The sequence below is a fragment of the Dryobates pubescens genome, chromosome 4 (assembly GCF_014839835.1).
Source record: "Dryobates pubescens isolate bDryPub1 chromosome 4, bDryPub1.pri, whole genome shotgun sequence".
Taxonomy (NCBI): domain Eukaryota; kingdom Metazoa; phylum Chordata; class Aves; order Piciformes; family Picidae; genus Dryobates; species Dryobates pubescens.
In genome coordinates, this window is record NC_071615.1 from 29,228,295 (window position 1) to 29,255,764 (window position 27,470).

Genomic DNA, 27,470 nt, shown 5'->3' on the forward strand with positions numbered 1-27,470 from the left:
AAAGCCATTGAGGTCAGTGAGATGGCTCAAATGTCAGGTCAGTAACTTCTTGTCTGCCTTCTGAGGGTGAGAGTCCTGGGACTGACCAGGAGGTTTCCACAGTACCCTGTGCCTTTGTGTGTGTTCCCTGAGTAGGAAATTTTTATATCTTAGATTGGATTATTAGGATTTCCTTGTGGGGCTGATGCTGGGGTTTGTGGATGTAGACTACCAGTTAAATCTGGTAGGTGTTTGCTTGCATGAAACTTTAAAGGTGAGGTGTTTTTTTACCTAATTTCACATATGCCGGCTTAACTTCAGCCACTTGATTTTAGTTGGGAGCAGTTGGGGAGGCACCAAGCAGTGTAAATTTATCTGGGTAATCAAGAAATTGAGGTAAAGACATTGCTACTAACAAAGCTCTCTCTGATTAGGTGTCTGAAAGAGTTCACCTGAATTTTAAGCTGCTTTATACCATTTGCAGGTTCCTCAGCAGTCTTGGGGAAAGAGTTATGTGCACAGTTGGAAAAGGCTGTGAGCCACGTTCTGCTGATAGCAATGCATCAGTGACTTAACTTTGGAGCAGTGTGAGCTCTCTACAAGCCCACTCTTGTCTTCTTCAGGTCAGTGGGAGCTCTGCCATTGACCCAGAGAAGTGCAGGATTAGGCTCTGTTTCAAAAGTCATGGAAACTGTATTGATGCACTCTGTTCTGGCTACCTCTGTGCTTTCGAAAAAAGGACTGAATTGAGTTGTGCTGTAGGTGCAGCAAAAAACGAATGTCTCTCATTTGTGGAAAATAATGGGGGAGTGGAGTGTTACATAGGTATTGTTGGAACTGGGTCTGCTTTCTGCCTTGTTGGTAAATCCTTTTTTCTTCCAGTGAAAGTTAAAGAAGACAAACAAAAGAATATAACTAGTTTCTGAAAACAGCCAACCAGACAAAAACAGAGAAAAGAGCTGTGTATTCATATTCCAGAGGTCACAAATCAGTTCCTGGAAAATACAGGACGTATGGTAGTGGGAAAAGAGCTAAGCTGAAAATCCATTACAAACGAGAATATAAATCTATACATTTTCAGTGGTGAGCTCAGAGAATGTATGCTATTTATAAGTGCAGTAAGTCTTGTATAAAGTATGCTTAAGCACTGCAAATAAAGTGAGTACTGTACTTGTTATCTAACAGATTTTATAGCCTCTCATGTGGCGGGAGTCTATTTTTAAAACCAATTATGCGCATTGTGCTTCATATCTGTGTTAGTCTTTCCAGAGCTTGGAGTTCATATGCAGTTGCTCCAAATGGAGGGAAATAACAAATGCAGGACCAAGAATGCCTAATTTAAACTACTGTACCCACCCAACCCAAAACTTTGGTTGCAGCACATGCTGTTTTTAAAGGCAGGCACAGACCTATGGATGTTATTTCCCTCTGCTTTGCTCTTAAGGTGGCCAGAAAGTAGAGATGAGTGAGTGTATACAAGAAGGTGTTGATACACAAGTCCTAATGAGCCTGGCAATTGCTCTATTGCGTCATTTCAAAGAAGTCTCAAAAACTTCGACCCTCTTAAATGTGAGGAGAAGTTGCTTTCTTACTTAGGTATCTATTCTGTTAAGAATCTAAGTAGTCAATCTATTTTACATTCCATCCCCCCTTCCTCTTGGCTCACAACAACCTAAAATGCTACTTTTCTGGGAAAGACTGATATTCTGACTTCAGTTTTGTAATTTAATGATGGAGAGTTTCCTTAGTAAACCAAATTTAGAGTACTAGAATGCTTATCTTATATCCAGACCTTGAACATAAAAGGCATTTTATACCAGCAATTGTTCATTTAATGAGCAATTGCAGAGTGCAGGACGGTTAAGGGATTGAGCTATATGCACCATTATTGCAAGAAGTATTCTGAAATACCAGAAATAGGACGTAAGCTCTGATCAGGGGGACTGTGAGCACAATTACCTTCTTTTCAAATCCTTCTGTGACACTGCGGGAGGAAAAAGGACTTTGAAACTTGAAAGGAAAGAGCTTGCTTTCAACCTCAAAAGCTAGGAGGAAAGGGCTCTGAAATTTGCTCAGTATTCCCAATTCACCATTAGCCTGTTTCTTCCTTTAGCCTCAAGGCATTCTCCGCTTTTTGAAAAGATGTTAAGAAATTCAGTCACAATAGAGGGCCTAGTTTTGAACATGTTTCACTCGGTCCATTGAGGTCTGGTCTTCAGCCTTTGTGTGGGGTGAATTGAGCTGAGCAGCAAGCTGGTTGGGGAGAGGTGAATGAGCAGTCTCTGTGCAGTCACAAATTCTGGCAGAGAAAAGATTACCCTTCCCTTTATTTTACAATATGCATTCCTGTACAATCCTGCTAGTGGCAATATGCGGAGCCGAGCTTGTGCTTAGGTCAATATGGAGCACTTGGTTTATAGCAACTCTTGTTAAGTTTGTCTTGTAATTGAAGCTGCTGTTGACCTTGCTTGGAGACCATTTGTAAAACCGTTTATTTAGCATAAACTGAAATAATAAACCCTCCTTCTTTTAGGCTGATTGTGATAGGGTGACATTAGTTTGATTTAATGATTAGCCGCCTGACCCCTCAGCTAGAGAGAGCTGCTTGAATAGGGAGAGTTCACTAGGAAGCACACAGGAAGAATACTAATGAGCTTGTTAAATTTAGCATGGCACCAACCACTTTTAATTCCTCTAATGGGAGAAGCACTGCCTCTGAGAGAGAGGGAGGGAGTTGAGGAGCGGGGGGGGGGGTGGGGGCGAGAGAGGGGGAAGAGAGGGAGGAATGCCCATGTCCCGATAGCTAGAAAATTTTGGTCAAGAGAAGAGCTTGGAGGGGAGCATCAGCCAGGGTCTCTCGGACTGAGTTGTAAGTATCTTGTTTTTTCTTATAGCCAAAGTGTGTCAGCAGATTACTCCTGAGGCAGTAACACTCCCCGCAAGTTGCATGCAGAAGCGCGGGGGTGAAACTTCTACATAAACAGGTTTCACTGGGCTGGCTGCGTCTTGTTCAAGCAGGGGGCTCCAAAGTGTGTGGAGACTGATTTTTAGTGTGGTCTAGCAATAGATTTTAACTTTTACTTTTTAGTTGTTGACTTTAAGAGGCTTAAAGTAAAAAAATCTTCTGCTTTCTCTTGGTCTACAATAAAAAAGGGGAAAAGAAAAAAAAAAGTTCAACAGGGAAGGAAAGTTTCATGGATTTTTGTGTTAGGTTTTTGTTTCTTCTGATTTTTGATTTTCTGGGTAAAATAGCCGAGCAATTAAAAGTGTGTTCATTCAGGCATGCTGGCCAGGGTGAGGTTTTTGAAAACGCTTGTTGATTAAATATGGTGTGTTTCTTGGTGCTCCGCACTTCTAACAAAAACTACTGCTGATCAGAATGGCAAGACTCAATCGGGCATTTCTCAGTGGGTTGGAGAATCTTGGATTAACGTGATCATTGCGGGCTGGGCACTTGCAACATGTGTCTCTGGGTACCGGCTCGTTAAGGCGGAGTAGGCTGTACATGAAGAAAGAGAAGCTTATGCAGATTGCTCTTGGGGCCTGATTACTTTTTGCTTTTCTTAACCCCTCTCTCTTACACCCCTAAAAGATGGGTTGAGCTGTGCTGGAGTTGGTGGGATCCCACTGTCAGGAAGCAGGTGGAAATGAGGGAGGATCAGTCCCTTTCACTTTGGCTTTTGTCTCTCTGCAAGATTTCAGTAAATCGGATGTTTCTTTTGACCCTAAAGCTGGGCACTTCTGAAACGTGAGCAGAGCAGTAACAATTGTTGTGTGTTTGGCTGTAACCCCCTTGGGCAGATGCTGCTGGGGAAGTAGGCTGTTTGCTGACACTTCTACTACAGAGTCCCACTTGTTGCCATGGTGGACAGTATGTCTCTGTCAATAATTTGGCCTGGCGTGACTTGCCCACACTTACTCTTAAACCTTTATTGAACGAATCAGCTGAAACAGAACCAGCTCAGCTTTCCCCTTTTGGCAGACTGGAGTGGCTCGCCTGCCGCTGTGAGAGCCCCTGGCCTTGCTTGCCAGAGGAGTTGCACCAGAGTTGCTCTTGCAAACCACCCAGTTTTTGTCTTGCAGCATGGCTGCTGTCAAGTTTCTCATCTGCCACTATCAAAAGTGGCTTGGTGGTGTGGAGCATGAAAGAAACACTTAGCGAGATGTTTGCCCGTTGAATGTGCCTTATTAATGCATAAACACCATCATGTTTACTTAACAAAAAAGAAATACTTCTGGGAGAATATTTACATGGCAGACAATGTACAGAAATGCTTGAATTCCAGCGGCACACGGTAGTAATTTCCTACTGGGGACAAAGGGCTGAGGCAGAAGGAAAAATGCTACTTTAAAAAAATACATACTTTTTTTCCCTTCTTTTTTTCTCAAGGAACCAAAAGAAAAGGAAAGCTTAGTAAAACAAAACACATTTTTCCTTTAATTTTCAAAGTTACTCAAAGTAGGTTTTGAATTTCATTTAGCAATTTGGAAAATCAGCTTGTTCCATAGCAGTCACCAGTACCTTGATTCATGACACATGCATGTTTTGAGAAGGAAGGAATAAAAGTGGAGCTTGCAGACAGACGTCAGCTTCTTGTTGTATCCCAGGACGGCAGTTTTAACAAATATTAACTTTATATGGAAGAGTAAAAGAACTGAAACCCTATCTGATCCTGAGATTGATTATACAGCCCTACAAATCACTCCAGCTAGCTTCTTTCCATCCTGTGGTAGCACAGGTTAGCTTGCTCTGCTTAAGGGTCTGTCAGGATTTCAAATGAAGTGTAATCCCCTGTTTTTACAAGAGTTTACATCTCATCAGTGAAAGTTCACTGTAGGTTGAAATCTAACATAAAAGACTCTGGCTAGAGAGAAACGTGATGGAAAATATGACTTTGGGGTGATTAATATTTTATTTTTTTTGTTAGTTATACAAGCAGCTTTCTAAAAACCTCATATAAGTTTTAAAGTTTTAGACTCCCTTTTGCAGGTCTCTAACTAGAACCAGCTTTGATATAAAAAGTTGAAACCTTAAACCCTGCTAATCCAGAGCAGGGACCAGTGCCTGTGCATATTAATAAAAAGTAGGAAAGGGCAAAGGGTTCAAACTTTGCAGTTTTGTTGTCCATTCCCATTAACTCTTTCTCCTCATGCCTGGAAATGCTCTGTGTGAAAAATTACTGCTGGCTGTAAAAAGAAGTCAGTCCCTGGAAGATGCTGATAAGTCAGCAAACCCTGGTTGCTGTAATACTTGGAGATAGAAAAATAATTAAGCTCTCAATAGGCTACGCTGCTGGGTTTTCTTCTTGCTGCTACTTGGAAGGAAAGGGGGCAGGGAAAAGCACCACATTCAAAGCTGTAGCTAGTTCATGCATATGACATCCAAAATTCGGCTCCAGGTATCTATACTGCACAACCTGTTTCTAATTTAATTCATGTGAAGGCAAATAGGTTGAGTTACGCTGGTGTCAGGTTTGGTGAAAGTCTCCTGGTGAATTGCTGGCTGGAGCTTTCATTGTGAGAACGAGTACACCAGGGCAAGGTACAAGTCAAAATTCAGCCCTGACCTCAGATGTCTGACAACTGAAGTGCAATGTTGGCACTGTTGTCCATGAAGCTTCCTTGTGTGTGGGTTGTAGAGTATGTGCTAGTTTTATTTCCTACAGGTATTTTCATTTCCTTTCTACTTTCCTTTTTTTTTGTGCACAGTGTTTAATAATCTGAGGTTCTGCATGTGCTGAGCAACTTTTGAAGCTCAGCCTCTTTACCAGTACTTTGTCAAGAGATACTGGTCTACGCTTTATGTTCAGCATGGTTGATTGAACAAGGCTGTACCTGGAGGATGGGTATCACCCAAGGATTACAGCTAGCAGCTGTGCTTGTTTTAGAGAAACATCAATGTATTTTAAACAGGTAATGCAACTGAAGGAAAGCATTCACAGTAGAGACTTCTGCAGCTAACCAACCCCTGTGCCACATGGCATATGTGAAATGTACCCAGAAACATGTATCTGCCTTTTGAGGACCAGAACAATCCGGTCTGGTTTGGAAAGGGTGCATGTAGCTCCCAGGGGTAAAAAATTCATGTGGGACTAGAAGGCTGGTTCGGCACCTGGTCCTGGAGCTATATGCAAGGGAGCTGTCATCAGCAGGCCTTTTTTGCCTCATAGGCCTGGAGGCTTACTCCAAACTAGGGCTTGGGTTGGACTCTTCTAATTTTATTTTTCTCCCTTCTTCTTTTCCTCTTGCTCATTAAGAATTTGTGGGTATTGTCTCTGTGAATATGGAAGACAGAGGGAGGAGTTTGACCCACCACTCTGCACACACATCCATGCGGTGACACTCTTAGAGTGAGTGGCCTCACTTGCATCTGTCTGATGCTGCTGCTGTATATTGAGCCATTTTATCCATTGTAGTGTTGCTCACCTTAGTCCTGATCACTAGCGACCTTTCTGCAATGCTTCAGCCTCTCCCACCAGGAAACTTCCAGGGAGTGGAGCAGGGCTGCAGCAGTGGGTGGCTAGGTTTGATTTAGGCCCAGCTCGCGGGGTTCATCTTCTCCTCTTTGTGACAAATCATTTTTTGTCTCCCTATCAGGCAGCCCAAACTCAGAGTTAAGAAAACAGGCAGGCTGTGTCTGTTCTCCCAGGATTGATAGTCCCTCTGGTAGGAGCATTGGCGCATGGGTGATGATGATCTACTGCTCAGCAGCTGCCCGCTTGGAACGGGCAGGCTTCCCCTGACCATCCCTCATAGCTGCACATGCACCTACTGTCACCAACTTACACCGTAAGGAGGGGGTAGTGAGGAGGAAGGTGGGGGAGAACTTTTCTTTATTGTATTTGTTATAAATGGGCTAAAAGTGTGTCTCTCTCTTTCTCCTGCCCTTCTCCCTTTCTTCTCCCTCGTTTTTTTGCAGAGGATGAAAGTCCTGGGCAGACCTATCACAGAGAGAGAAGGAACGCGATCACAATGCAGCCGCAGGGTGGGCAAGGCCTCGGCAAGATCAGTGAAGAGCCTTCCACGTCGAGCGAGGAAAGGGCCTCATTAATCAAGAAGGAGATCCATGGATCTATATCGCACCTTCCCGAACCTTCTGTACCTTACCGTGGGACGCTCTTTACCATGGACCCCCGGAACGGCTACATGGACCCTCACTACCGTGAGTACCCGTTGCTACTTCCTTTGGGGATGCAAAGTTGGAAGGCTGTAAGGACTGTCAAATTGAATGTCATTTTATTTGTCGCCTTGCATTGTCCTGAGGGAGAACTGCTTTGTTGCGGGGGGAGGGGGGTGTTGGGGTAAACATGGCCTTTTTTTCTGAAGTTAATATCAGGGTGCAGTTGCATTGCAGCTCAGCAGTGATCACAGGCCTCTGTAAAGCAACTTCCACAGGACATTTCATCTGTTGCTAATCCTCCTTAGCTATCCAGGGTTGCATTTGCTCCACCTCTTTAATACACCATGGAAAAAAGCCTCATTAAAGAAAGCACAGAAGGAAAATGAAACAGGCCCTAAAATCTTGCTTTTAAAGCAGTGTTAAAGTACAGTATTGCGAGGAGGAAAGACTGTGCCTTGTACAAGGAGAGTTTGAGGCAGGGGCTGAAAGGTTTACTGCAGTGTTTTGGAAATTTTTGGTTTGTTTTGGAGAGTTTTTTTAAGGGATTCACGCATGTGTGTGAGTGTGCAGACTGACGGAGTGGATTTGCACTTTTCTTCCCCAGCTACAGTTGCCTGAAGTTGTGTGTGGGGAAAAAAGGAAAATAGTTTCAACTTCTGAATTCTTGCTCAAGCATTAATAAAAGAGTAAGAAATTAACTGACACTTGAACACAGATGTGGAGGGGATTTCTCCACAGGCAGAATATGAGGGAGTTCAGCAATTTTTTTCATCTGCTTCTAGTTTACAAAAAAAGAAAGAGGGGGGAAAAAAATCATTTAGTTGTGCAGTAATGAAGTACATCTTGAGGTGTCAAGGCTGGTGCCTTTTGATTATTGATTTATCACCCAGTCAGGATACAGATTTGCCATTTAACCTTCCAGTCTCCATTTCCAGATGATGGGCTTAAAACCCACAAAGAGGGGCCAGTCTGCATTGGGTTGTGGGTGTTTTTTTTTCTTTTTCACATCATTCAGAGATTTTAGTGTTTTAAGGCAAAAGGTCATTAGCCAGATGACTGATTAGTGAGGACAGCTGATTAGTGCATGTTTTTTTGCTAAAGAAAGTGCCAGGGATAAAAGCTAATTTTATCCCTTCATTAGTTGGGCTAGCAGCAAAGGGGAATGTTCACTCATCAGGGTGCAGATCAAAGTATGTCTTGCACAACCTTAAGTCTCACCAACCTTCTTTTAAAAAAAAAGAAGAAAAAAAGAAGGCTGATTGTTAATAAGGGTGGAGGTGCTATGAGAAACCGAACACTTGTTCTCTTTAGAGTTCAGATCAGTAGTGAGGGAAAAAGTTTGCAGTGGGGCCTTTGAGCTCTCTTCCAGTTTAGGCAGTTGGTTTCTGTACGCTCTCCCTCTCCTCCTCTTTCTCTCTTACACAGCCCCGCTCAAAGCCTCTGGGGGAGTTCTTTCTGCTGAGGAGGATGTGCTGCAGCACACCAGCGGCAGTCTCGTCTGCCAGACAGGCATGAATGTACAGAGCAAATGACTGCTCAGGAGCAGCAGTGCCTAGGAATGATAGCTTGCAGCTTGGAGGCACCAATTGTATCTTAAGGTTGGCTAATAGAACTGCCAGATCCCACTTAAAATCTTACTGGAGAAACAAAGTAACTCCTCTGTCTTTAGACAGTACAGCTGAGGAGAGATGAAATGTATGACAAAACCACCCCCCAGACAAACAACTTTGACACTGAATTTAGTGGTGACGATTGGCATTTTAACCATCTGACCAGTTGCCAGCTCACCCCTTAAATCTAGTTCATGGTGTTATTGATACTTCTGAAGACTCAGACTGAAGAAGAAGGTCCAGCCAGTCAGAATGAGTCTGAGTGCTTTGCATGTAGTTAATTTTGGTTTATTTCATTGAATTTGGCTTTTGATGAGAGCTCACAGGCTTTGGTGAAGCCACCACGTATGTCTGCGCTGTGATCGGTAACCCTAGCTAGTTAGGATGTGTGGGCTTCTAGAAAAACATTGATGCCGGGAGTTGAGAGAAGAGCAGAAATTATCCGGCATATAACAGGAGATTACTGTATTTTAAATGAGCAACATGATCTTAAATCAGGAATCAGAAAATATCATATGGGCAGACCTGCTCTACCACTGCTGTAGTGAGCTGTATGTTACTACTCACTGGTTTGTAAAATCCCTCAAGCTGTTAATGCCATATAAAGAGCCATCATGCTTTTATTTACCTTTAATAAACGTGATACAGAAGGACAACTAAAGAGACAAGTGTGGTTAGACTTGTAGGCACGCAGACAGGCTTACTGAAATTTTCATAGTAGTTGTATCATTTATATATGTAAGACATGCTCTCATCAGAGCAGTGACTGCATTCAGGCTGACACTTAGAGTGGTCCTTATGAAGAAGGTTGAATAATGTAGACATACCCTAGTCCCACCGCAGCAACAGGTAAAGAGCCAGCAAGGCTGTCGCTTCCTCCTTTAGTTGTTGCCAGTTTTGCAGGGCATATGGAGTGAAATTACTGTTTTAATTCAACATAGTCAGGTATGTAAACACTCACAGTAATTCTTTAGTTTCCCTGTGGTTGGAAAATACAGACTTTTCAAGATGCCTAATTTGTGCTTCTATTTATACCCACTTTGTATTTAAAAGTGTGGGCAGGCTTCCTGTAACACAGGAAAAGAGATTTTTTTCTCTTTTTTTTTTTTTTTTAAGGACATCTGTATATTTTTATGGCAAAAAAAGTGGAAAACAAAAAAGAGCATTTGAGTCAATTGTGTGTGGAAGCTGTGTCCCCTCCAGGAGCTGCTGTTACGAGGAACAACTTGAATGCTTTGCATTTTCTGCGTGTAAATATGCATGTCAGTGTGTGTGTGTGTGTCTTGCAGGATTTTTTGTTGTTATAATTTCTTTTTGCTAATTAAAATGACTGATCTTGTAAATGTCAGAAATAATAGTTACCATATACAGGGAATAAATACCTCGTTGAGGGGGAGTTTGCTGTCCTGCAGAGTGTGGGTGGGGATAATGGTTGTGTTTCAAGTGGACCAGCTTTTCAAAGCTGGGATGAAACACGCTACGGAGCTGGCAGTGCAGAGAGCCCCTCAACCATTTAGAATGAGAGAGCAGCCTCGTGCTCAGCTCACAGCCCTCTGTCCTCCAAGAGATAAAAGGGAAAACAAACACCTAAACCAGAAAGTTTTCTGTCTTTTTTGTTAGGGATTTCTGTTTAAACACTGATCACAAAGTGTGATGGGTTTGGTTTACCTTTTTTTAACTTCTGAAAAACTTTTTTCTTTTTACAAACTTTGGGGGAGATGACAAAAATGCTGGAGTTTCCTTTCATGTGTTGCACCTTTTCTTTATTGAGTAGAGCAGGATTACTGAGCTTAATTAGTTTCATAAATGGATTTTAAACCCTGTGTTTCTCAAACTGTGATTCCAGTGGTAGTTGGAGCCCCTTGCTAATGTAAATTCTGTCTCTAGAGGTGGGGCTGAGGCAGGGGAGGTGAGGATAGCAACTTCCTTTTGTTACTCTCTTCCCCAATTTTAATTCCCACGCAGATTTATGGCAGTGCTAAGACTGCCTGTCTCACAAACCATTTCTCATGGAAAAAATGAATCATTCCTGATGTAAACACTTTGATTTAAAACATACCGCTGGTATTTTTCCCTGGGTTTCATAGCTCATCTGGAAGAATTGTTAGTACCTAATTAGTGTAAAGCCTGAAGAATTATTTTAAGGGGAAAAAAGCAGTGACAGTTCAGTTGACTCTGATCTAAAAATGTGTATACACTGGAATGGCCCTGGTAGGGTTCTTTCTGGTACAGCCCTTTATCCAAAGAGGTTTCACTGAGTGTAGGTAAAAGCAGGAACTCAGTATTTTTCACCCCTCCTTACCAGAGATTTATTTTGCTGTTATTGAAGCTTCTGTATCCATCTGGGGAAGTGGGAACTGCTTAGTGTACACTACACAGGATTAACCCTCCAAAGGTATTGATTGCCCTCAGTCCCCACTGAGTATGCCTGGAGTTCTGCTTTGTAAGGATTGGGCCCTGCATAACTGCCTGGGTTAGATTGCTCAGAGTTATTGTCATCTCAGAATCAATTTGCAACATGAACAAAAGGCCACAGCAAGGAAAATACAGTGCTGCTTAACTAGGTGTGCTTGTTCATTTACTGCCTTTTAATTTCTATTGACAAGAATTCCCCTTCCTTCATGTCCCCAAAGAAAATAAACATGAGAGGGGAAAAAAAGATGAGGAAATTAAGAGTCTGTTTCTGCAAGTGCAAACTTGTAACTGGAAACACTGCCTTAAAATGCAGTAATTGGAAAGCAGTGACTTCCCATGGCAGTGTGACTTGAACCACAATGGTCAGCTGTGTGGAGCATGTTGGACAGTGACAGCAGTCCAGGTCACAGGCAGATGAGCTCATAGAAAGGGGTCCTCGTTTGCTTTGTGGAGGGGAGAGCTGGTGGCCTCCCTTGTATTCTGCCTGGCACGACTTGGAACTCTGGAGAGACAGCCGAGACACTTCTGGGTAGTCCCAAAGCAAGCAGTTTTCTTAGCTCATCTCCTAGCTTCCCAGCAACAGCAGGAGGCAGTAGCCTGGGACAGCTTTTGATGGCAAGTCTCCCCCCAGCCTTGTTGGAGAGCAGTAGGAGAGTGTCAGTGAGGAATCTTTGCAGAGATTTAGGGCTAGGGTCTTTAAAGACATTTAGAGGCTCTTCAATTTCAAAGTGAGTTTGGCCTTTTAAATACCTCTGAAAATCTGGGTCCTACTTCTTCATCTCTTTCTGCAGCATTTTGCAGGGGAGGGGCTTAAGTGCTTTAGTAACAAAACTCTCCAGTGACAGTGATTTATAGGGTATAGCTGAAAAAAGTAAAATCTAAAGCTTTTAATAAAACTTGCAGGAAAAAAGCCTGTAGTAGAAAAGTGAATGTCAGATTATGGGTGTCAGATGAACTACTGAAATGTTGATCTTTAAGAAAATTACATGTTTGCAAAACTGTTTGTGGGCTAAAACTCTAAAACATAATAGGATCTTTCAATAACCTTTTAATAACCTCCAACAAATAAACTCAGGGTCAGAGGCAAGTTCAGTTGAAATTTAGGAAGGTGCTGCAGACCTTGTAAGCTTAACAGCAACTTCTAAATGGGAATACCCTCTCCAAGATACCTCTCAACCTTCCTGCGTTGGTTGGGAGGTTGTGTTCATTACAAATACTCTGTCCACTTTTCTGAAGCCCTTCTGTGGAATAAACATAGTCTCTTGAGAACCCTGGGGTTGCTGCCCCTGCGTGATGCTCTCCTTTTGGAAGTAACAGTTGCACCCGTAGATTTACAGCGGGAAGTGACAGATAGGTGTCCTTTTTTCTGCTGGATTTTCTCTGTCCTCAGCATGAGACATACTGCAGAACTGCCAGTATCTGAAAGATGTTCAAATGGAATGTGGCTGAGAAGCGGAAAGGTGACCTTTTTTGAGTTGTAGGTTCTTTGGCTTTGTTTTGTTTTTAAGTTGAAGTGAATACGTATCTTCAAATACTGACTTTTTTTCCCCTCATCATTACCAATAGTATGAATTTCAGCTGGAAACTGTAGGCAATGATATACAAAGAGGTGATCCAGTTTGTGTGGATGGTAGAATGGGATATTTATGTGATCTTTTATGTCCTAGAATTCTGTTGGTCTTTGAAATTTTACAAGTGCCCTGAGGATCACATTTTAAAATTATCCCTCTATGACACCTAAGAGAATTGAGCTGCCAGGCACTACTCTGGGTATGGAACTTTAGGAGAAGCAGATGGATTCTGTTAAGCTCTCTGTTTTTGTGGCTGTTCATGTGTTTGTAGGTTGGGGGGTGAGGTGTTCTTTTTCTTTGTGGTTTGTTGTTTATTTGGGGGGGTGGGGGGTGTGTTTATTAATTGTTTTGGTTTTCTGTGGTTTTTTGTTTGTTCATTTGGTTTGATTTTTTTTATTTCCCAGTTTGTTTTTTGTTTGTTTGTTTTGTTGTGTGGGGTTTTTTTTAACGAATAGGGAAGACAAACAGAGGTAAAACACAAACCCATCTCTTTCACAGGTTTTATTTGGTTGGTCAGCTAAAGCTGTTTTAGATGCTTTATAATATCACAGAATGGCTTGGGCTGGAAGGGCCCTCAGAGACCATCCACCCCAATCCCCCTGCCATGGACAGGGACACCAGTATGTAATACTGCCTTCATGGTAGGAGACAATGCATTGCTCAGAGCCATAGAATTCAGAAAAAAAAGCCAAGAAATAATGTAATCCATCTCCCTAGCTTCCTCAAGGCAGATCAGGTGTCCCTAAACGGGGAGAGAATGAAAAGCTTCTTCATAGTTGCTGTGTCCCTTGATGCATGGACATCTCTGTCTTTAAAAGCCTTGTGACAGGATCTGTGCTGGATTTATGCTGATCTTCTGCCTCTGCATGGTAACTTCTGTAGCATCAGCATCTGTAAGGTGTGGAGAAAAAAACACCAATAAATAAATGTAGAAACCATAAGAGTCTCAGTTGAAAAGTTTTGGTCAAGTTTCCTCTTCCCTCCTAGAGATCCACTGTCACACAGGAGATGGGGTTCTGCCCACTGTTGTGTTCACTGGGAAAAAAAGAAACACACCCCTACTCTCCTCACCAAAGGAAAAAAACCCACAGCGTAGCTGTTGTACACATTACTGCCATTTCAACAGGCAAGATCATTCATTTTCTCTTTTTGTTAGTTATCAGAATGATCTTTGTGCTGTTGCTGAGGGTGTGTAGTGCGAGGGGTTAGCCAAATATGAGAAGCATGTAGAGAAGTAGTGGCCAAAGGAAGATAAGCATCGTTTGCTGCAGATTTTGAAGCATCCCATAATGCCTGAGGTTGCTCTCTATCAGTCGGCTTTTTAGGAGTGCTTCGCCCTGTGGATGTTTCTTGGCCAAGGGAACACGGTTTGAAAAGCAGCTTCTTTGACTTGGCTGCTTAGAGCTTTGTAAAGGTTAGCCAGGGCTCAGCCTCATGCAGCTTTTGGTGTGAGTTGTGTTACTGGTATCTGTAAGGAATTCTGTGACCGCAGCAACTTGAGTCTTTTTAGCAAAGCATGGGGAACATGTGGAGCAAGTACTGGTTCAGCAATTGTGATTTTCACAAGAACTGAAGCAGATTGTCCTGAGCTGGTGAGTACTTAGCCACTATGCAGTGCTTCACACTGCCAAGGAGATGATTCTCTTGCTTTGGTGGCCTTCCATCTGGTCAGGGCAATAGAAGGAATTCAGTTGTCTAAGCAGAGGTTTCAAGTTCCATTTTTATGCCTGGAAGGATCCTAGGTGGTCTTTGTCTTCGACCCTGGAAAGGCTTGTCTTCACTACATCCTATGTATCTCATCTGTTAACTCTGTATGAACATCTCAGTACCTTAGGGGCCTAAGATGGTACTATGTGTCAGAATTTAGGCAGCCGAATCCTTGTCAGTGGTGTAACCTGGTGTTTAAATCACTGTGTCCAAATATAGAAAATAAACACTGAAGTTCAGTTCTTACTTTATCCCCATCCCCACTGATCATCCAGCTCTTGTGAAGAAATCTGTGGCAATCATTGGATTGCAGAGTAGTGTCTACAGGGTACTCCTCATGATTCCTCATGTTAGTTTTCTTGTACCTTGGGTGCTTGTCACTGGGATCTGGATGTGCTCTACCCTTCCTTACTTCTGGTCCTTGGGTCCAAGGGGAAGCCCAAATGTGAGGGCACTCAAGTAGGAAGACTTTGTGTCCCGGAGGGTGCCTTAGGTTGGGAAGTGGGGGCTAATAGCAGAGTTGGGGCTCCATGGACTCACTCTCCCTGTGGGATAGACTGGCCAATGAAGGCTTTAGAAGGCATTGTGGTTGCTGTTAACAAGGTGCAGCTTCAAGATTGTTCCATGGAAATCTCTCAGCACCAGCTTAGGCTTCCTATTGGAGTCCAGGGTTGAACAGGCCTTTCCTTTCAAGGTCGTGCAACCTGCTCTAGGTGAACCTGATTAGGCAGGGCGTTGGAGTAGAAGATGATCTCCAGAGGTCCTTTCCAACCCCTACCATTCTCTGTTTCTGTGATTATTTGACATCATAAAACTTAGAGCTGAGGCAGCAACCACCAGCATGGGGGACCAGTGCTGTATTAAATACCAGTGTATTGGTAGTTGCGGCCCTGTGGCCAGCACACAGCAGTACCTGCATGAGGGTGTTTGTCCTCAGCTTTGTGATTCCCTTTTAGAAATAGTCATGCTACAAAACCAAAAAGAGCTAAAGAATGGGTTTTTTAGTGTCTTTCAGAATTTGTGTTGCTGAGTTTTTTGGAGTTCAGCACAGTCAGTTCCCAGATAACTTTCTAATATAAATTACACTTACTTCCTGTGTCATACTGCATAAGGTAACAGATTATATCCCTTCCATTGTTCCTTTTGGTTTCCTTTGCACATTGCAGTGCTGCCTCAAGCCATCATTTTTCACCAAACAACACTGATCCAGAACCCAATGAATTCAATAAATCAACCACTGCTGGCTTCAATAAACATTGTAATCATCCCCAGTTGCCTTACTCTGTGCTTCTATCTTACCTGGTCCTTGTGCTAGTTGTAATTTAAAATCATAATTCCCAAGGATCCCTGTTAACCATTTTGCAAATGAAGAGCTGAACATTGTTATTCCTCTATCTGCAGTCCCCTGTTGAAGTAGCTTACGGTAACAAGCCAAAAGTAATGGCATATGACATGCTTCCAAATAAATGGCTGATGATGGTAGCAGCTGAGTGTGACACCATACCAACTGTTGAAGCAAACAACTAATGAGGTAGAATGTGTTGAAATAAATTTCATGCCAGCATGCCACGCTCCTCAGTGTAAAAAGATACTGATTTGATTTGTGTGTTTCTTCACCAACCTGCCTGCAGGTGCAACCGCTGAAAGCCTCCAACTTTGGCTTTGACTTCTGTTGGATGTCATTGTTTAAAGGAAATTAGGTTCCTTGGGTGAATAAGGTTTGTTGGATTGAGGCCTGTGTTATGTATAAACAGTGATTGCTCACTTTCACCGTGATGGACCATCATGGTACAGTGATAGGGAGCTGTTGGCACCAAAGCCATGTTTCATGCTGGATGGTATTTAAGTTGGCATCAACACCAGTGGTCTACACTACTTTCAACAATAAAATTCATGCCAGACATCAAAAACATTTATTTCTGCTATGATAGGAGTGGAATTTTTTCATTATTCTTTTAACTAGAGGGCAAAGAAGAGCACTGGTCATCCATCACTGGCTAATCATTGAACTGCCCAGTACCTAGGATGCTTGATTGGAAAGCCTGATATATGCCCCTGCTTCACCTGAGACTGACAGTGACCATGGTCTGTGCTTATTTCCACTCTTACAGGTTTTCAGCTTTTCTTGATTTGACAGCTTCAGTACAGAAAACTCAAAAAAGCTTGTTAGCAGCTAAAGCCAGCTGGAAGAAATCCTCCATAAATAAAGGGCTGATCTGACTTTGTTCCCATGGAAAAAATAGTGAAACCTGAATGAAACTCAAAAGTGCTGACCTGTGATAGTCTATCTGGGTTCTTGTGGGGCAATAGCACATCTTCTCCAAGACAGTAGTTAGTTATCATGTACATCACAGGGTAACGTGTGTCCTGTGTTCTGTGGCACCTTCCATCCTCTGTCCATTATAAACCAGAAAGGCAGAGGCAGGTTGAGGGTATGGGCTGCTGTAGTGGCTCCTCCCAGAAATATTTGTTTTGTGTGTACACTGCTCTGAACAGGTGGTCTGCACCCTGATCAGCCTCTCTCTCTAGCATTTTTTTAGTAGACAGCCTATGGGAGTGTTGTGCTTGCTGGGACATGCAAGGTCTTGCTGTACCATAGTAGTGTAGGCTACTTACTGCTAAGGCCATGCTGGATGGCTGGCAAAACAGAAGGTTCACATGCCTTATCTAAAGAAGTAGTCTCTGGGCTGTATTAAAGAAATGATGTAAACACATACACTACTTTCTAAGGTTACCCAAGGCGTTGACACAGTTCTCTGAGGAAGGCAGTCATCTGACATGATCTGTGCTCTGCTGGCTGTTGAAGGGGTTCTTCTGTTTTCTTCCGGGAGGCTGTTGCCAGCCTGACATTGCTCTGTGACCCTGAAGCACAATATTCTATTATGGAAAGTGTCATACAGATGGGAACAAGTCGCCTTCGACTTTGAATACATGCTGAGCACACCTTGAGCCTGGTTTATTTGGCAGCACATACTGGTAGATCTTGGGTCTGGAAAATTCTGTGGTCTGCTCAGTGTTTTCTGTGTAATGCCTTGTAACATTAACATTCAGACCCTATAGATGTACTCTTTATTTGCTGAAGTCTTTGCTTATCTGTGTGTAATAGTAAGAGATCAGGTGTCCAGCTCAGCTGTTTGATGCAGAATCTTGCCATTTACATGGCTGGTTGAATTCTCCCAGCTGTGATTTCCCAGGAACCTTCAAAAGCAGAAGGTGCTTTCTCTTTCCTGTTTCCACCCCGCTGTGTAATACTTCTGTGAGCCTCACCTAACTGCAACTAGTAATGGCATTTTATTTTGTCAGTGCAGGGAACTGAGAAGTGCTGCTGGCAGGCAACATCCTCTTCAGCCTAGCAGCGCTTTGCTGCTTGTTCTACTGATGCCATGCACTAAACAGACTTAGCAACTGGTTCAGAACTGCTTGAGTGCAAGAGTAGGAAGCCAGAGGTGGGAGCTGTAGCAGCATTCCTTCTCAGCCCAGCCTTTTTAGCACTGTGTTGATTTGTATGTTGTGGCTTGCAGCTATCAGAAGAAAATCTGATGAGAAGCCCCTGAACCCATCTTCAGCTGTCTGGCTGACGCCTACTAAGAGTACATGTCACCAGGACAGTGGAACCATGGTTGCCAGCATATTGCTGCTTACAAACTGAAGCCAGTATGTGTGGCAATCATGGTAAAGCCCTATCTCTGTGTGAATGCTTTCTGCCAGTGTGTGCACATATCTCAGGTAGCAGAGCTCCTCTTTACTTAAACCGGGCAACTCTTTTAATCTAGGATGAATTTGGCACTGTTACAGAATGCTCTGCCCTGGTCTTATGGGATATTTGTGGGCAATAGGGGATGCACTGCATGTACTACTGTCATTGGTGTTCTCTCTGAGGCTTGTTGCTTGCTGGTTCTTTTCCTGCTTATTTTTGTAATGTGATTTTTCATATACTTCTGTATTACGAACCTTTTTGTTTTTTAAGCTATCTCTGATATGCAGCTTTCATATCTTGGCTCCCAGCAACGTTGAACCTCATTGTAAAGTCCCTTCGTGTAAAAGCCATCTAGTTATAACTCTCAAAAATAAGAGGCTTGTCTCCTGAGGACAGCTCCATATTGCGGGTGGAGTATAATCCCTAACATTGTTTTTTTGCTTTCAAATAGCTGGGGACAGTAAGTCAAGGAGTGAGAACTCCCTTTGTTTCATGTAGTGCGCGTCGCAGGGAAAGAATGTAACAGAGCAGAAAATGAAGAAAGACATAAAAGAATCTCAGCTCAAGGAGGTCAGATCCATCACAGGCTTAGCGTTGCCTTCAAAGATGCCTGGGACAGGTGGCAGTTCAAGACAATCAGAGGAGAAGCATCCGCTAGCGCCGAGATAAGGGATTCTTGCAGAATCCTGCTATCTGGTTCCAGTTTGCTTTGATGTAACTCTGCTAGAGAAGACTTCTGGGAGCAGGCTACTGCTTCCCTCCGTGATAGGCTGCTGTTGTTCAGCCTTTTAAGGTCTCATTACAGTGGTCCTTGAGGATTAATCCTCTTTAAGGTTTACATGGGAATGGTTTTGTCTGAAGGCCCAGCCAGGGACCTCAGTACCACCTGTACAAAGCATTATTGCATTCTTTCATTCTACTTTTTTTTCCCCCCCAAAGTGGCTCGTATTTAACAGTGTTTGACAGAAAGTAAAACCAAACATCTTGCCTTTTTTGCCATCCCTCTCTGGCTATTACTGAGTTTTTGTTGAGCACAGCTTGAGCAGTCCTTTGCAGACACTGAACCATTAGCAGTAAATTGTACCCTTCCGGTTACTCTACTTAGCCGCTGGTTTTGGCAGTCCTTCTTTTTCCTTTCTTCTCCTGCACCCACACCCCTTTCTCCTTTTTAAAGGAGGGGAGTGATGATGTTTAGCTTCAGAATCAGAAATTGTCCTGCTGCCAGTTTGTTCTCCTGCCTGCAGTAGTGAAGTTTGCATTCATGCCATTCTGCTTGGGAAGGAAGGTTCAGAATATGGGAATCCTGAAAATTATCAGCATTTACTTATTAAAAAGATGCATCTACACTTAGAAAGGTTTGTTCCTGAAAAAACATTTCCTACTTTCTTCAAGGGGCAAAGCCTGCTCTCAGTGCAATAGCAGCAGGCAGAGTGCAGCAATGATAAAGGCAAGGAATCATCTCCTAGGTTTGGAGATGCAATGAGAATCAAGACCCTTGCAGCCCCTTGATGTATTCTGTCATTGTTTCTATGTAACTCTGTTCTAGATCTGCATCTTGGAGATGGAAAAAGGCATGCAGTCTTGATTCCAAAGAAAGGAAGAATGTTGCTCTGAACAGGACTTTTTTTCTTCAGTGCCATTGATTATTTCACTGATTGAAGAAAGTATCAAAATGGCTTTGTAACAGTAACTTTAAGTTGGTGTTTGAAGTAAAAATAAAACAAAAGTTCACGTTGGGTATGTGAAAACAGTGTCAGTGACCCTGATGAGTAAAGGTAAACTTGCTGCTCTGAAGGTAATAAATAGCTTACGGGACTCATCTCTATCTCACACTAGAAGTCCTTAAATTTAGCTCTCAGAGACTCTAATAAGCAGCCTGATAAAACTGTAACTCAAATTATTATGAAAGGTGATAGTGTGTTTTTTGGAAAAACCCTAACATACTTCTACCTAGAAAACTCAGCAATAGCTGTAAGTTGAGGCCTTTGGGGTAAACTATGAGAGTTGTAGTTGTTGCTGCAGAGTACCTGGTCATTAGTTATGTAGTAATTTTACTTTATAAAGAAAAACATAAGCAAAAGAGCACCTTCACAAGCCTTCTGGGTTGTTTTTCAAGTGTTCTGTTTGGAATTTATGTGGCATGTTGAGAAGTGCTCGTAATGCCTGGATAGCAGATTAGTTTTCTTTACATATAAAAATATTATAGGAAACCCTATAGCTAATGCTGGCTATATAAAGCTGTATGGTGCCATTATTACCCTAAATATGCCTGTGACTTTCATCTACTCTTCCATTTCCAAACTGCACAGAATTTAAGAGTAATGCACGTAGTTAATTTTTACTGTATTTGTGAAGATCGTTAAATTCTGCCCATACACATTTTTTCCCTAATAGCTAATTCTGCAAGGGTGGGAGGATGGGAGAAGCAGAAACTAAGGGTGGGGGGAGGGGGCAGGAAAGATGAACTAAAGTAAAGATAATAAAATACATCATGATGTGAGGTGCTATAGATCCCTTCAAAAGGACTTGTCTTCTGAAGAAATACAGGCACATTCTTGGCAGCCTGACTTTATACACACAGACACACCTGTCTGATTTATATATACACATGCAATCAAGTGCTCTAGCAAAGTAGTCTTTGTGCATATATTGAATATGTATATAAATAGAACAATCTATGCTCACTGACTCTAAGATACAAATGCTTTGAATAATGTGATGTTAAATTTATGCCCCCTTCTTTACTTTCATGTCAGAGTTTGTTGTCAGCAATTTAGACTTCTATAGAACTATTCTGAAAGTTGCAGCTTCATAAAACCAGGGAGTGTGAGATTTATATTTTTTTCCACCTGAAAATTGCTAGTGCTAAGTATTTAATTGAATTTAGTGGCAGTTTGTATCATTTCAAGTGCCAGTATAAAGCATCTTTGCAAACGGAAAGTCAACACCACAGATTAACAGTGGTTCTGCACACAATTGTGCACTGTTACAGGTGGGAAAATGTGCTTGGCTACACTGAACTGATGTGTGACCTATTCTGTAAAGAGGAGGTGCTGATTTCAGATCATGGGAGCATGATGCTGCACTCCAAGAATTCAGCTGTACAGCCTGCAGTGAGGCAAAAATGGCTAGAGTTCCCTTCTGTGCCCTGGGGCTGACTCCTGGCCTTGCCTTCAAGTAGGCTCTAAGAAATAATGTTTCTTGGAGACAGGGAAATAAAATGGCTAGCTCTTCTACTGTTTGTATGTATACCATAGTAACATTTACTAATATTAGTATTAGTGTTTTCTAAATACCAGAAGTACCTACTAATCAGTGCAGGTCAGCCATCCTGGGATTTCAAACTGTAAAGTCCAGCCATTCTTTCATTGTGAGAGGAAAACAATATATGAAAATGAAAACCTGTGGGTTGGTTGTTTTGGTTTGTTGGGTTTTTTTTCCCCTTCTGTGACATAAACCAAAAATCTGGTACTTGATTTTGCTCAATAGGACAACAACCATGGAAAACATGACTCCTGAACAAGAAGCTTTCAGAAAGTTCTAACAGGCTAAAAATAGGGTCTTATAAGTCTTTGTAGAGATCTACTACAGCAGGTACTACTCAAACCTCTCTTTATATATGTGTGTAAATACATGGGTGTGTGTGTGTATATATCTTTGTGTTACATATATTAACAGTGTCTGTGCAGCTTTGATGCTTTATTAATCCTGTTTGATGCTCTCATTGGTCCAGATTCATTCAATGGTAGTAAATTTTGCATTTTGTATTAGAAGCAGTGGAATTTTACCTTTTTTTACTAGGAAGGAACAAAATTGTGATGGAACCAAATCTTAGGCTAACAAGTGTGGAATGGACTAGGAATAACTCTGATGGTTACACCAGATTGTATTTGTTTGCACCTAGAAAATACCACTTTCAACACACATGCCATACACCTGCTGAATGCTGCTGTAAGCATCTATAAATCTCTTTCAGAAGTGGCCACAGCAATTGTAGGTGTTAGCCCTGCAAGGGGAAAGGTATACTGAAAAAGGGATGTTAAATGCAATTAAATTGTTTCAGTGAGTATTAGGTGCCAAATCTTGTGTTAAATGCTTGGTATAGATTCAAATCATATTAATTAAGAGTTTGATGGGAGAAAACAAAACAAAACAAAAACCAAACCAAACAAAAACCTCCAGGATGTATTTCCACTTTGTCTTGCCTCAGAGCCTTCTAGGGTCTGGTTGTGCACACTTTCTTCCTTTGGTCTTCTCTTTTCATCCAGGTCATCCAAACTTTTCTCCTTATTTCCCATGCAGCCTTGTGCACACTCCCTTACCTTCCCAATTCTGTTTCATCCATCCCTGAAAATCCCCAGGATGATCAATTTTCCTGGCTTCTCTCGATACTTTCTTCCTGGCCCCCGTCTCCCAAAGCTAGATTTACTTGTCTTATGCTCATGCTGTGAGAAAAGAAAATCTTTGAAATTTAGGTTATTTGAGTGCGCTCTGTTCTGTCCCAAATTCACATGTACTGGCAAAGCTTTCTCTCTTAGGTAGGATAAGAGTAGCCTGTAAGATAGAGCAAGGACCTGCATACCAGGTGACAAGAGCAAAATCAAAATGTCATTCAAGCAGCTTTTGAGCACATTATCAGCTCCATTCCCCAGCATCTATCTGGGCACTGGCTGCAGCTTTGGAAGAACTTATGAGTCTTGGCTAGAAGGTGGCAAAGAGGTTTTCCTTGGTTTAGTTGGTACACTGTGAAGCAGCAGGATCAGGCCTTGGCTCTGCAGGCAGGCAAAGCTCATTCAGCAAGGGTCTCATCCTGTAAAGCACACAAACTGATTTTGGACTTGTTAGGGATGAAACCCCTCTCCACTCCACCCCAGACAGCTGAAGGCTTGCAAGTATGTTCAGGATTAGATCTTAATCTTCTAAAATCAAGAGCACAAATGAAGTACTTCTAAAAATAGCTTGATGAGAAGTGATTATTTTTTTGATGTTTTCCTTGTCCTGTGTTTTATTATTTCTTGGTCTGTATCCTATTTTTCACAAGTTGTAATTCTGGGGGGAGGAAGGGAAAGTAGATTATTCCATCTGTTAAAGAAAGCACTTTTCTAAGATACTAAGTACTTGTTAAACATGGTTCCTCATAAGTAGAGTCAGTATAGAGTAGCTAGTAGTGGAGAATGTTTTCATTATTGACCCACATAATTTTGTTAAAAAAAAATGAAACAAAACTCCAGGGGTTGATTAAGAGAGGCCCAGTGTCATGTGTTCTGTATGAAGTGCTATTTTTCCTCAAAGCACTATGCACAGACTCTTTCTCATTTGTGGCAACTGAGCAGGCAGAGGGGTTGAGATATGTTGAAGATCTCCAAGAAAGTTTGTGGCAAAGCCACAAATAAAGATCTTTGTCTAATGTGCTGTGCTAATTTACTAGAAAGACTTTCAAAGTGGTTTCAAATCTCTGTTCCTAGCTTGGTTTTCAGTTTGGGTAATTTTTTTTTAACCCTTAATTTTATGGATACTCTTTTTTTCACATGAAGCTGCCTAAGAACTGAGATTGGGTCAGTAATTTCATAGTTTAATTACTGCTAAAGCTGTAAACATTTCTTCCAAGAACTGTGTGGAGGCAAAGAACAGCTTGATGTAGCAATGTATGGAAATGGCTGGATTTTTAGGAGTGCTGAGCATCAAGAAGGCTTTTTTGGAAGTCCTTGGGTGCTCAGTAGCTTGAAAATGTACAGTGGATTTTTATAGCTTAATCAGGTCTTAGGTTAATAAGATTTGCATTCTAAACTCCTAGTAAGATGAAAATTTTGAACATCCCACTCTTAAAGCCTAACTTGAGTTCTGACTGCTGGAAATCTTGGTCTTAACTTCTTGCATTCTGATATGGCTTTGTGTATTCTGCCAGTAATCAAGTTGAAAATAGACTGTGCAGTAATGCCTGAGGTTAATTTTGCTTCAGAATGGAAGTGCAGGTGTTGTCAGGTGTGCAATGAGTGTGGAAGGTCTCAGAAGAGCAATTACCAGTCTGGCCAACTCTACTCACACCAAGATTTTTGTATGATGGGTCCATTTCCCACCCCCTACTTAATGAAAGAAGTTTGTTTGGTTTTTGTCTTTCTTTGTTTGTTTCTCTCTTTGTTTCTTTCTTGCTTGCTTGCTTGCTTGCTTGCTTATTGCCATATTGCAGCATTTGCAGATGCCCTAGGATTCCACAAACCCTGAATTGGTACAACAAGTCTCTTGAAATTGAGCATCTGCTTAACTGTTATCCCTAAGAATGTGCTTTCATGCAACTCTGGGTTTCTCCAGAAGAAAAAAACAGGAACTTGGAGAAGGTAGAGTAAGGACCTCACAGGGAAATTCCCCAAAGAAAACACTTATTTTAATAGCCAGTTACTGTTGCTAAGTGACAACAGTGGAGTTAACATGTCTCATAGTTTATACAATCCCAGCACTTACACATGTGAAAATTAATAGTTAAGGCTGTCATAAATCTTGCACTACCCACATAGTAAATAAGCACATTATTCTTATCAACTTTAAACTACTTTAACTCAACCCCAAGTAATTACTAGTTGAAGATTTTAATTTTGATGTCAGGCGAGACAGGCGAAATTCTGACTCTTGGTTTGAAAGCCGCAACTGCTGCTCATGTAGCTGTAATGTAAAAGTAGTAACTACACAAAAATCTTGGGTGAAAGAGCAATAAAACTTGTGTATTTTGCTAAATACATAATTATTCATGATAATACTGCTTAAAATTCCAAGTACAAGTCACTATGCTTTACATTTCTACTGAAAGCCTGCATTACAAACATTTCATGTGGTTCCTTCTGAATTCCTTGTGCAGGATTGTACAGGTAAACCTATTTTGGACTTACTAAGTGCTAAACAGGAATATTTACTTTCAAATACATTTATTAAATGTGTCCACTTAAAATTATTTGATAATGTGACATAATACAGCTGTAAAATCTCATCAGTTTAGGCTGCAGTGTTGTAGGTTCACATAGGTGGGGAATGTATGTTCTCTTATGTGATGAGGACACAAGGATGGAGTCAGTTTGTGTCCACAGCCACTCCTTCCTTTCCTTTTAAATTGCCAGCGTTTTGGAAGTGATGTGTTAGCTAGATACCCTTCTGTCACCTAGCAACACAAAACAGAAATTGCAAACAAATTCTACTAGGAATAGGCAGGTTTGGACCATTGCTGGATGGAATAAATTTGGGTATCCCTGGCATTCTCCAAAATACTGCTGTGGCTTGCAAGGTGACTTAAATTGAGCTTGAACTTGAGCTTTGACAAAACTTTTGGAGAAGTAAATACCGTGAAGGAAGATCCTGCTCTTCCAAAAAGCCCACCTGTGTTGCAGCTAAATGGGGATACCACCATGACAACTGCATGTGTTGATCTTTAGTGCCATATCCCTGCACTCTGAATGAAGTGATCTCCAAAGTAGCTAGTGCTCCAAATCACTAAGGCTTTACTAGTGCTGGCTAAGCGGCATTTCAAACCACAGCAGTAACTAAACTGAATGTTGTTGCAACGTGTGCCTGCAGAGGCAGTAGGCACTCATGAAATCCGTTGCTGTATACAGAGAGACACACAAAAGGTAGGTAAGGCTGAAGTCAAGTATCTCACAGTTACTTTCCAAAGGTGATAGTTAGTGAAGATGCATACTCTCCAAGAGTTTTGTTCTTGTTAAGTAGAGAAGGTGGGAGTACTGTATTTCCTGTCTGCTCACTGGCAGCCATTACAATAATCTGTTTAATTACAGAGACAGAGTTTGTGTACATTATAACCTCCATAAACAGCAGGCATCAATCAGTGATCTGATTTTCTTGCCCTCTCCCATTAGCCCTTTGAAAGAATGAAGGAAAAAAACCTGAAAACAAACCTTCGCTGCAACCTACAAGAGGAGATGGGGAAGGGGCTAATGAGCAGTACTGTGCTGATATGTTTTAATAAATATTAGTTTACTGCATACCACAACAGAGAGAAAATGCATGCAATTACTTGCAAATTTCTTCAGTGTTTGTACTTATAAATCTCTGCCTAAATCTTCCCAGCTGGGAGTTAGGCTGGTCTTTCTGCTGTGGAAGCAGGGCTTTGTTCTCATGTTCAGCTTCGGCTCAGTCTGGAATAATTCAGAAATGTATTAGATAGATTGCTGCTCCCAAAAGGCATAATGAAATAACCTTCACTCCCAGCCTTAGGGAAATAAGCACACAATCAGGGTTTGGGCAGATTTCTCGATTAAACAAAGAACTAACTGTGCACAAATTGCTCCGTAACAATTTGTAAAGAGTCCACTATATATAAATTTCTTGCAGATGTAAAGCTGATACTTTTTAATCAGAATGGCAGGGCTGTTAAAGTTGAAATGTCTTCAACGTTTTCCCTTTGCTCCATAATTAGTATCAGAAATATTTGGATTTTAAATGGAATTGGTAACACATCCTGGGTTATTTTTTATTTGGTTTTGAGAGTCGGTGAAATGCAATGTCAAACCCAAGCTAAAATCTCCTTTTAATACATACAGTGAACTTAATCCATCTGGAATAGATTCAGGATAACTTGGTGCTGTCAATTTTTATTTTGTTTAATTTCATATGGTGTTCAGCAAAGGAATGAAAAGTTATTGCACTTAATGTGGTTGTGACTTAAGGTGTTCTCCGGTCAAATTATTCAATAAATCAAAATCAGGCTCTGGTTGTAGCTGCTAAGTGTTGTTTAGAATAGGGTATTTAGGAGATTTTTAGCAGCTTTCCAGTGATTGAACACGACACACGTGTCATGCAAAAAGCATGCTGTATTTTGATGAATAGCTGTATTAGATGGCCAGTCTAGGGACCCAGTAAACACAACTTCTTATTTTACTGGCCTTTGTTTTCAACTTGAGGGCTGCAGTGCAAAGGAAAATGCCACTTGAGTATCATTCTGGTGCCTTGCTGCTTATCTGCAACTGATGCTCTTACCCTCCAAAGTCTCCCCTGACATTTAACAAAACATACCTATTTTCTGTGCATTAGCTTGCCATCGATTACCTTGTTCTTCAGTTAATTAGGTGGTTCAAAGTCCTAAATGCACAAGGGCATTACTACAGTTCTTGCAGAGCAGAGACTGTCCTTTCCACAAAGCAATGCTCCTGCTCCTTAGGCCGAGGTCTGCCTGCGCCTCTGGCTCTGGTTCTCTGCCTCCTACATCCAGTTAGCAGAGCTGAAGTCAGCAGACCAGCAGTCACAGGAACAGAGAACAGAATCCCTTTTCTGGTTTCCCATATCACGCACTGAAGAGGAGCTGTGCTTGTATCAGCACAGCTGTCAGCAGATGCTGGTAGGTCCTGTTTCTACAAGCACAATGTTCAATT

The 27,470-nt window shown here is 41.8% G+C and overlaps 1 protein-coding gene across 2 annotated transcripts in view; it reads left to right on the forward strand.

Moving 5' to 3' along the window:
• GLI3 (GLI family zinc finger 3) overlaps nt 1-27,470 on the forward strand; it is a 211,373-nt gene that overhangs the window by 61,561 nt on the left and 122,342 nt on the right. Inside the window, exons 1-2 of one of the 2 annotated variants that reach the window (XM_054160989.1) lie at nt 2,749-2,848; nt 6,899-7,141. In XM_054160989.1, coding sequence (XP_054016964.1) covers nt 6,952-7,141 — 190 coding nt within the window. In that variant the 5' untranslated portion in view covers nt 2,749-2,848; nt 6,899-6,951. Of the gene's footprint in view, nt 1-2,748; nt 2,849-6,898; nt 7,142-27,470 lie in introns of those variants that run through there. The other variant, XM_054160988.1, reaches the window with a different exon arrangement.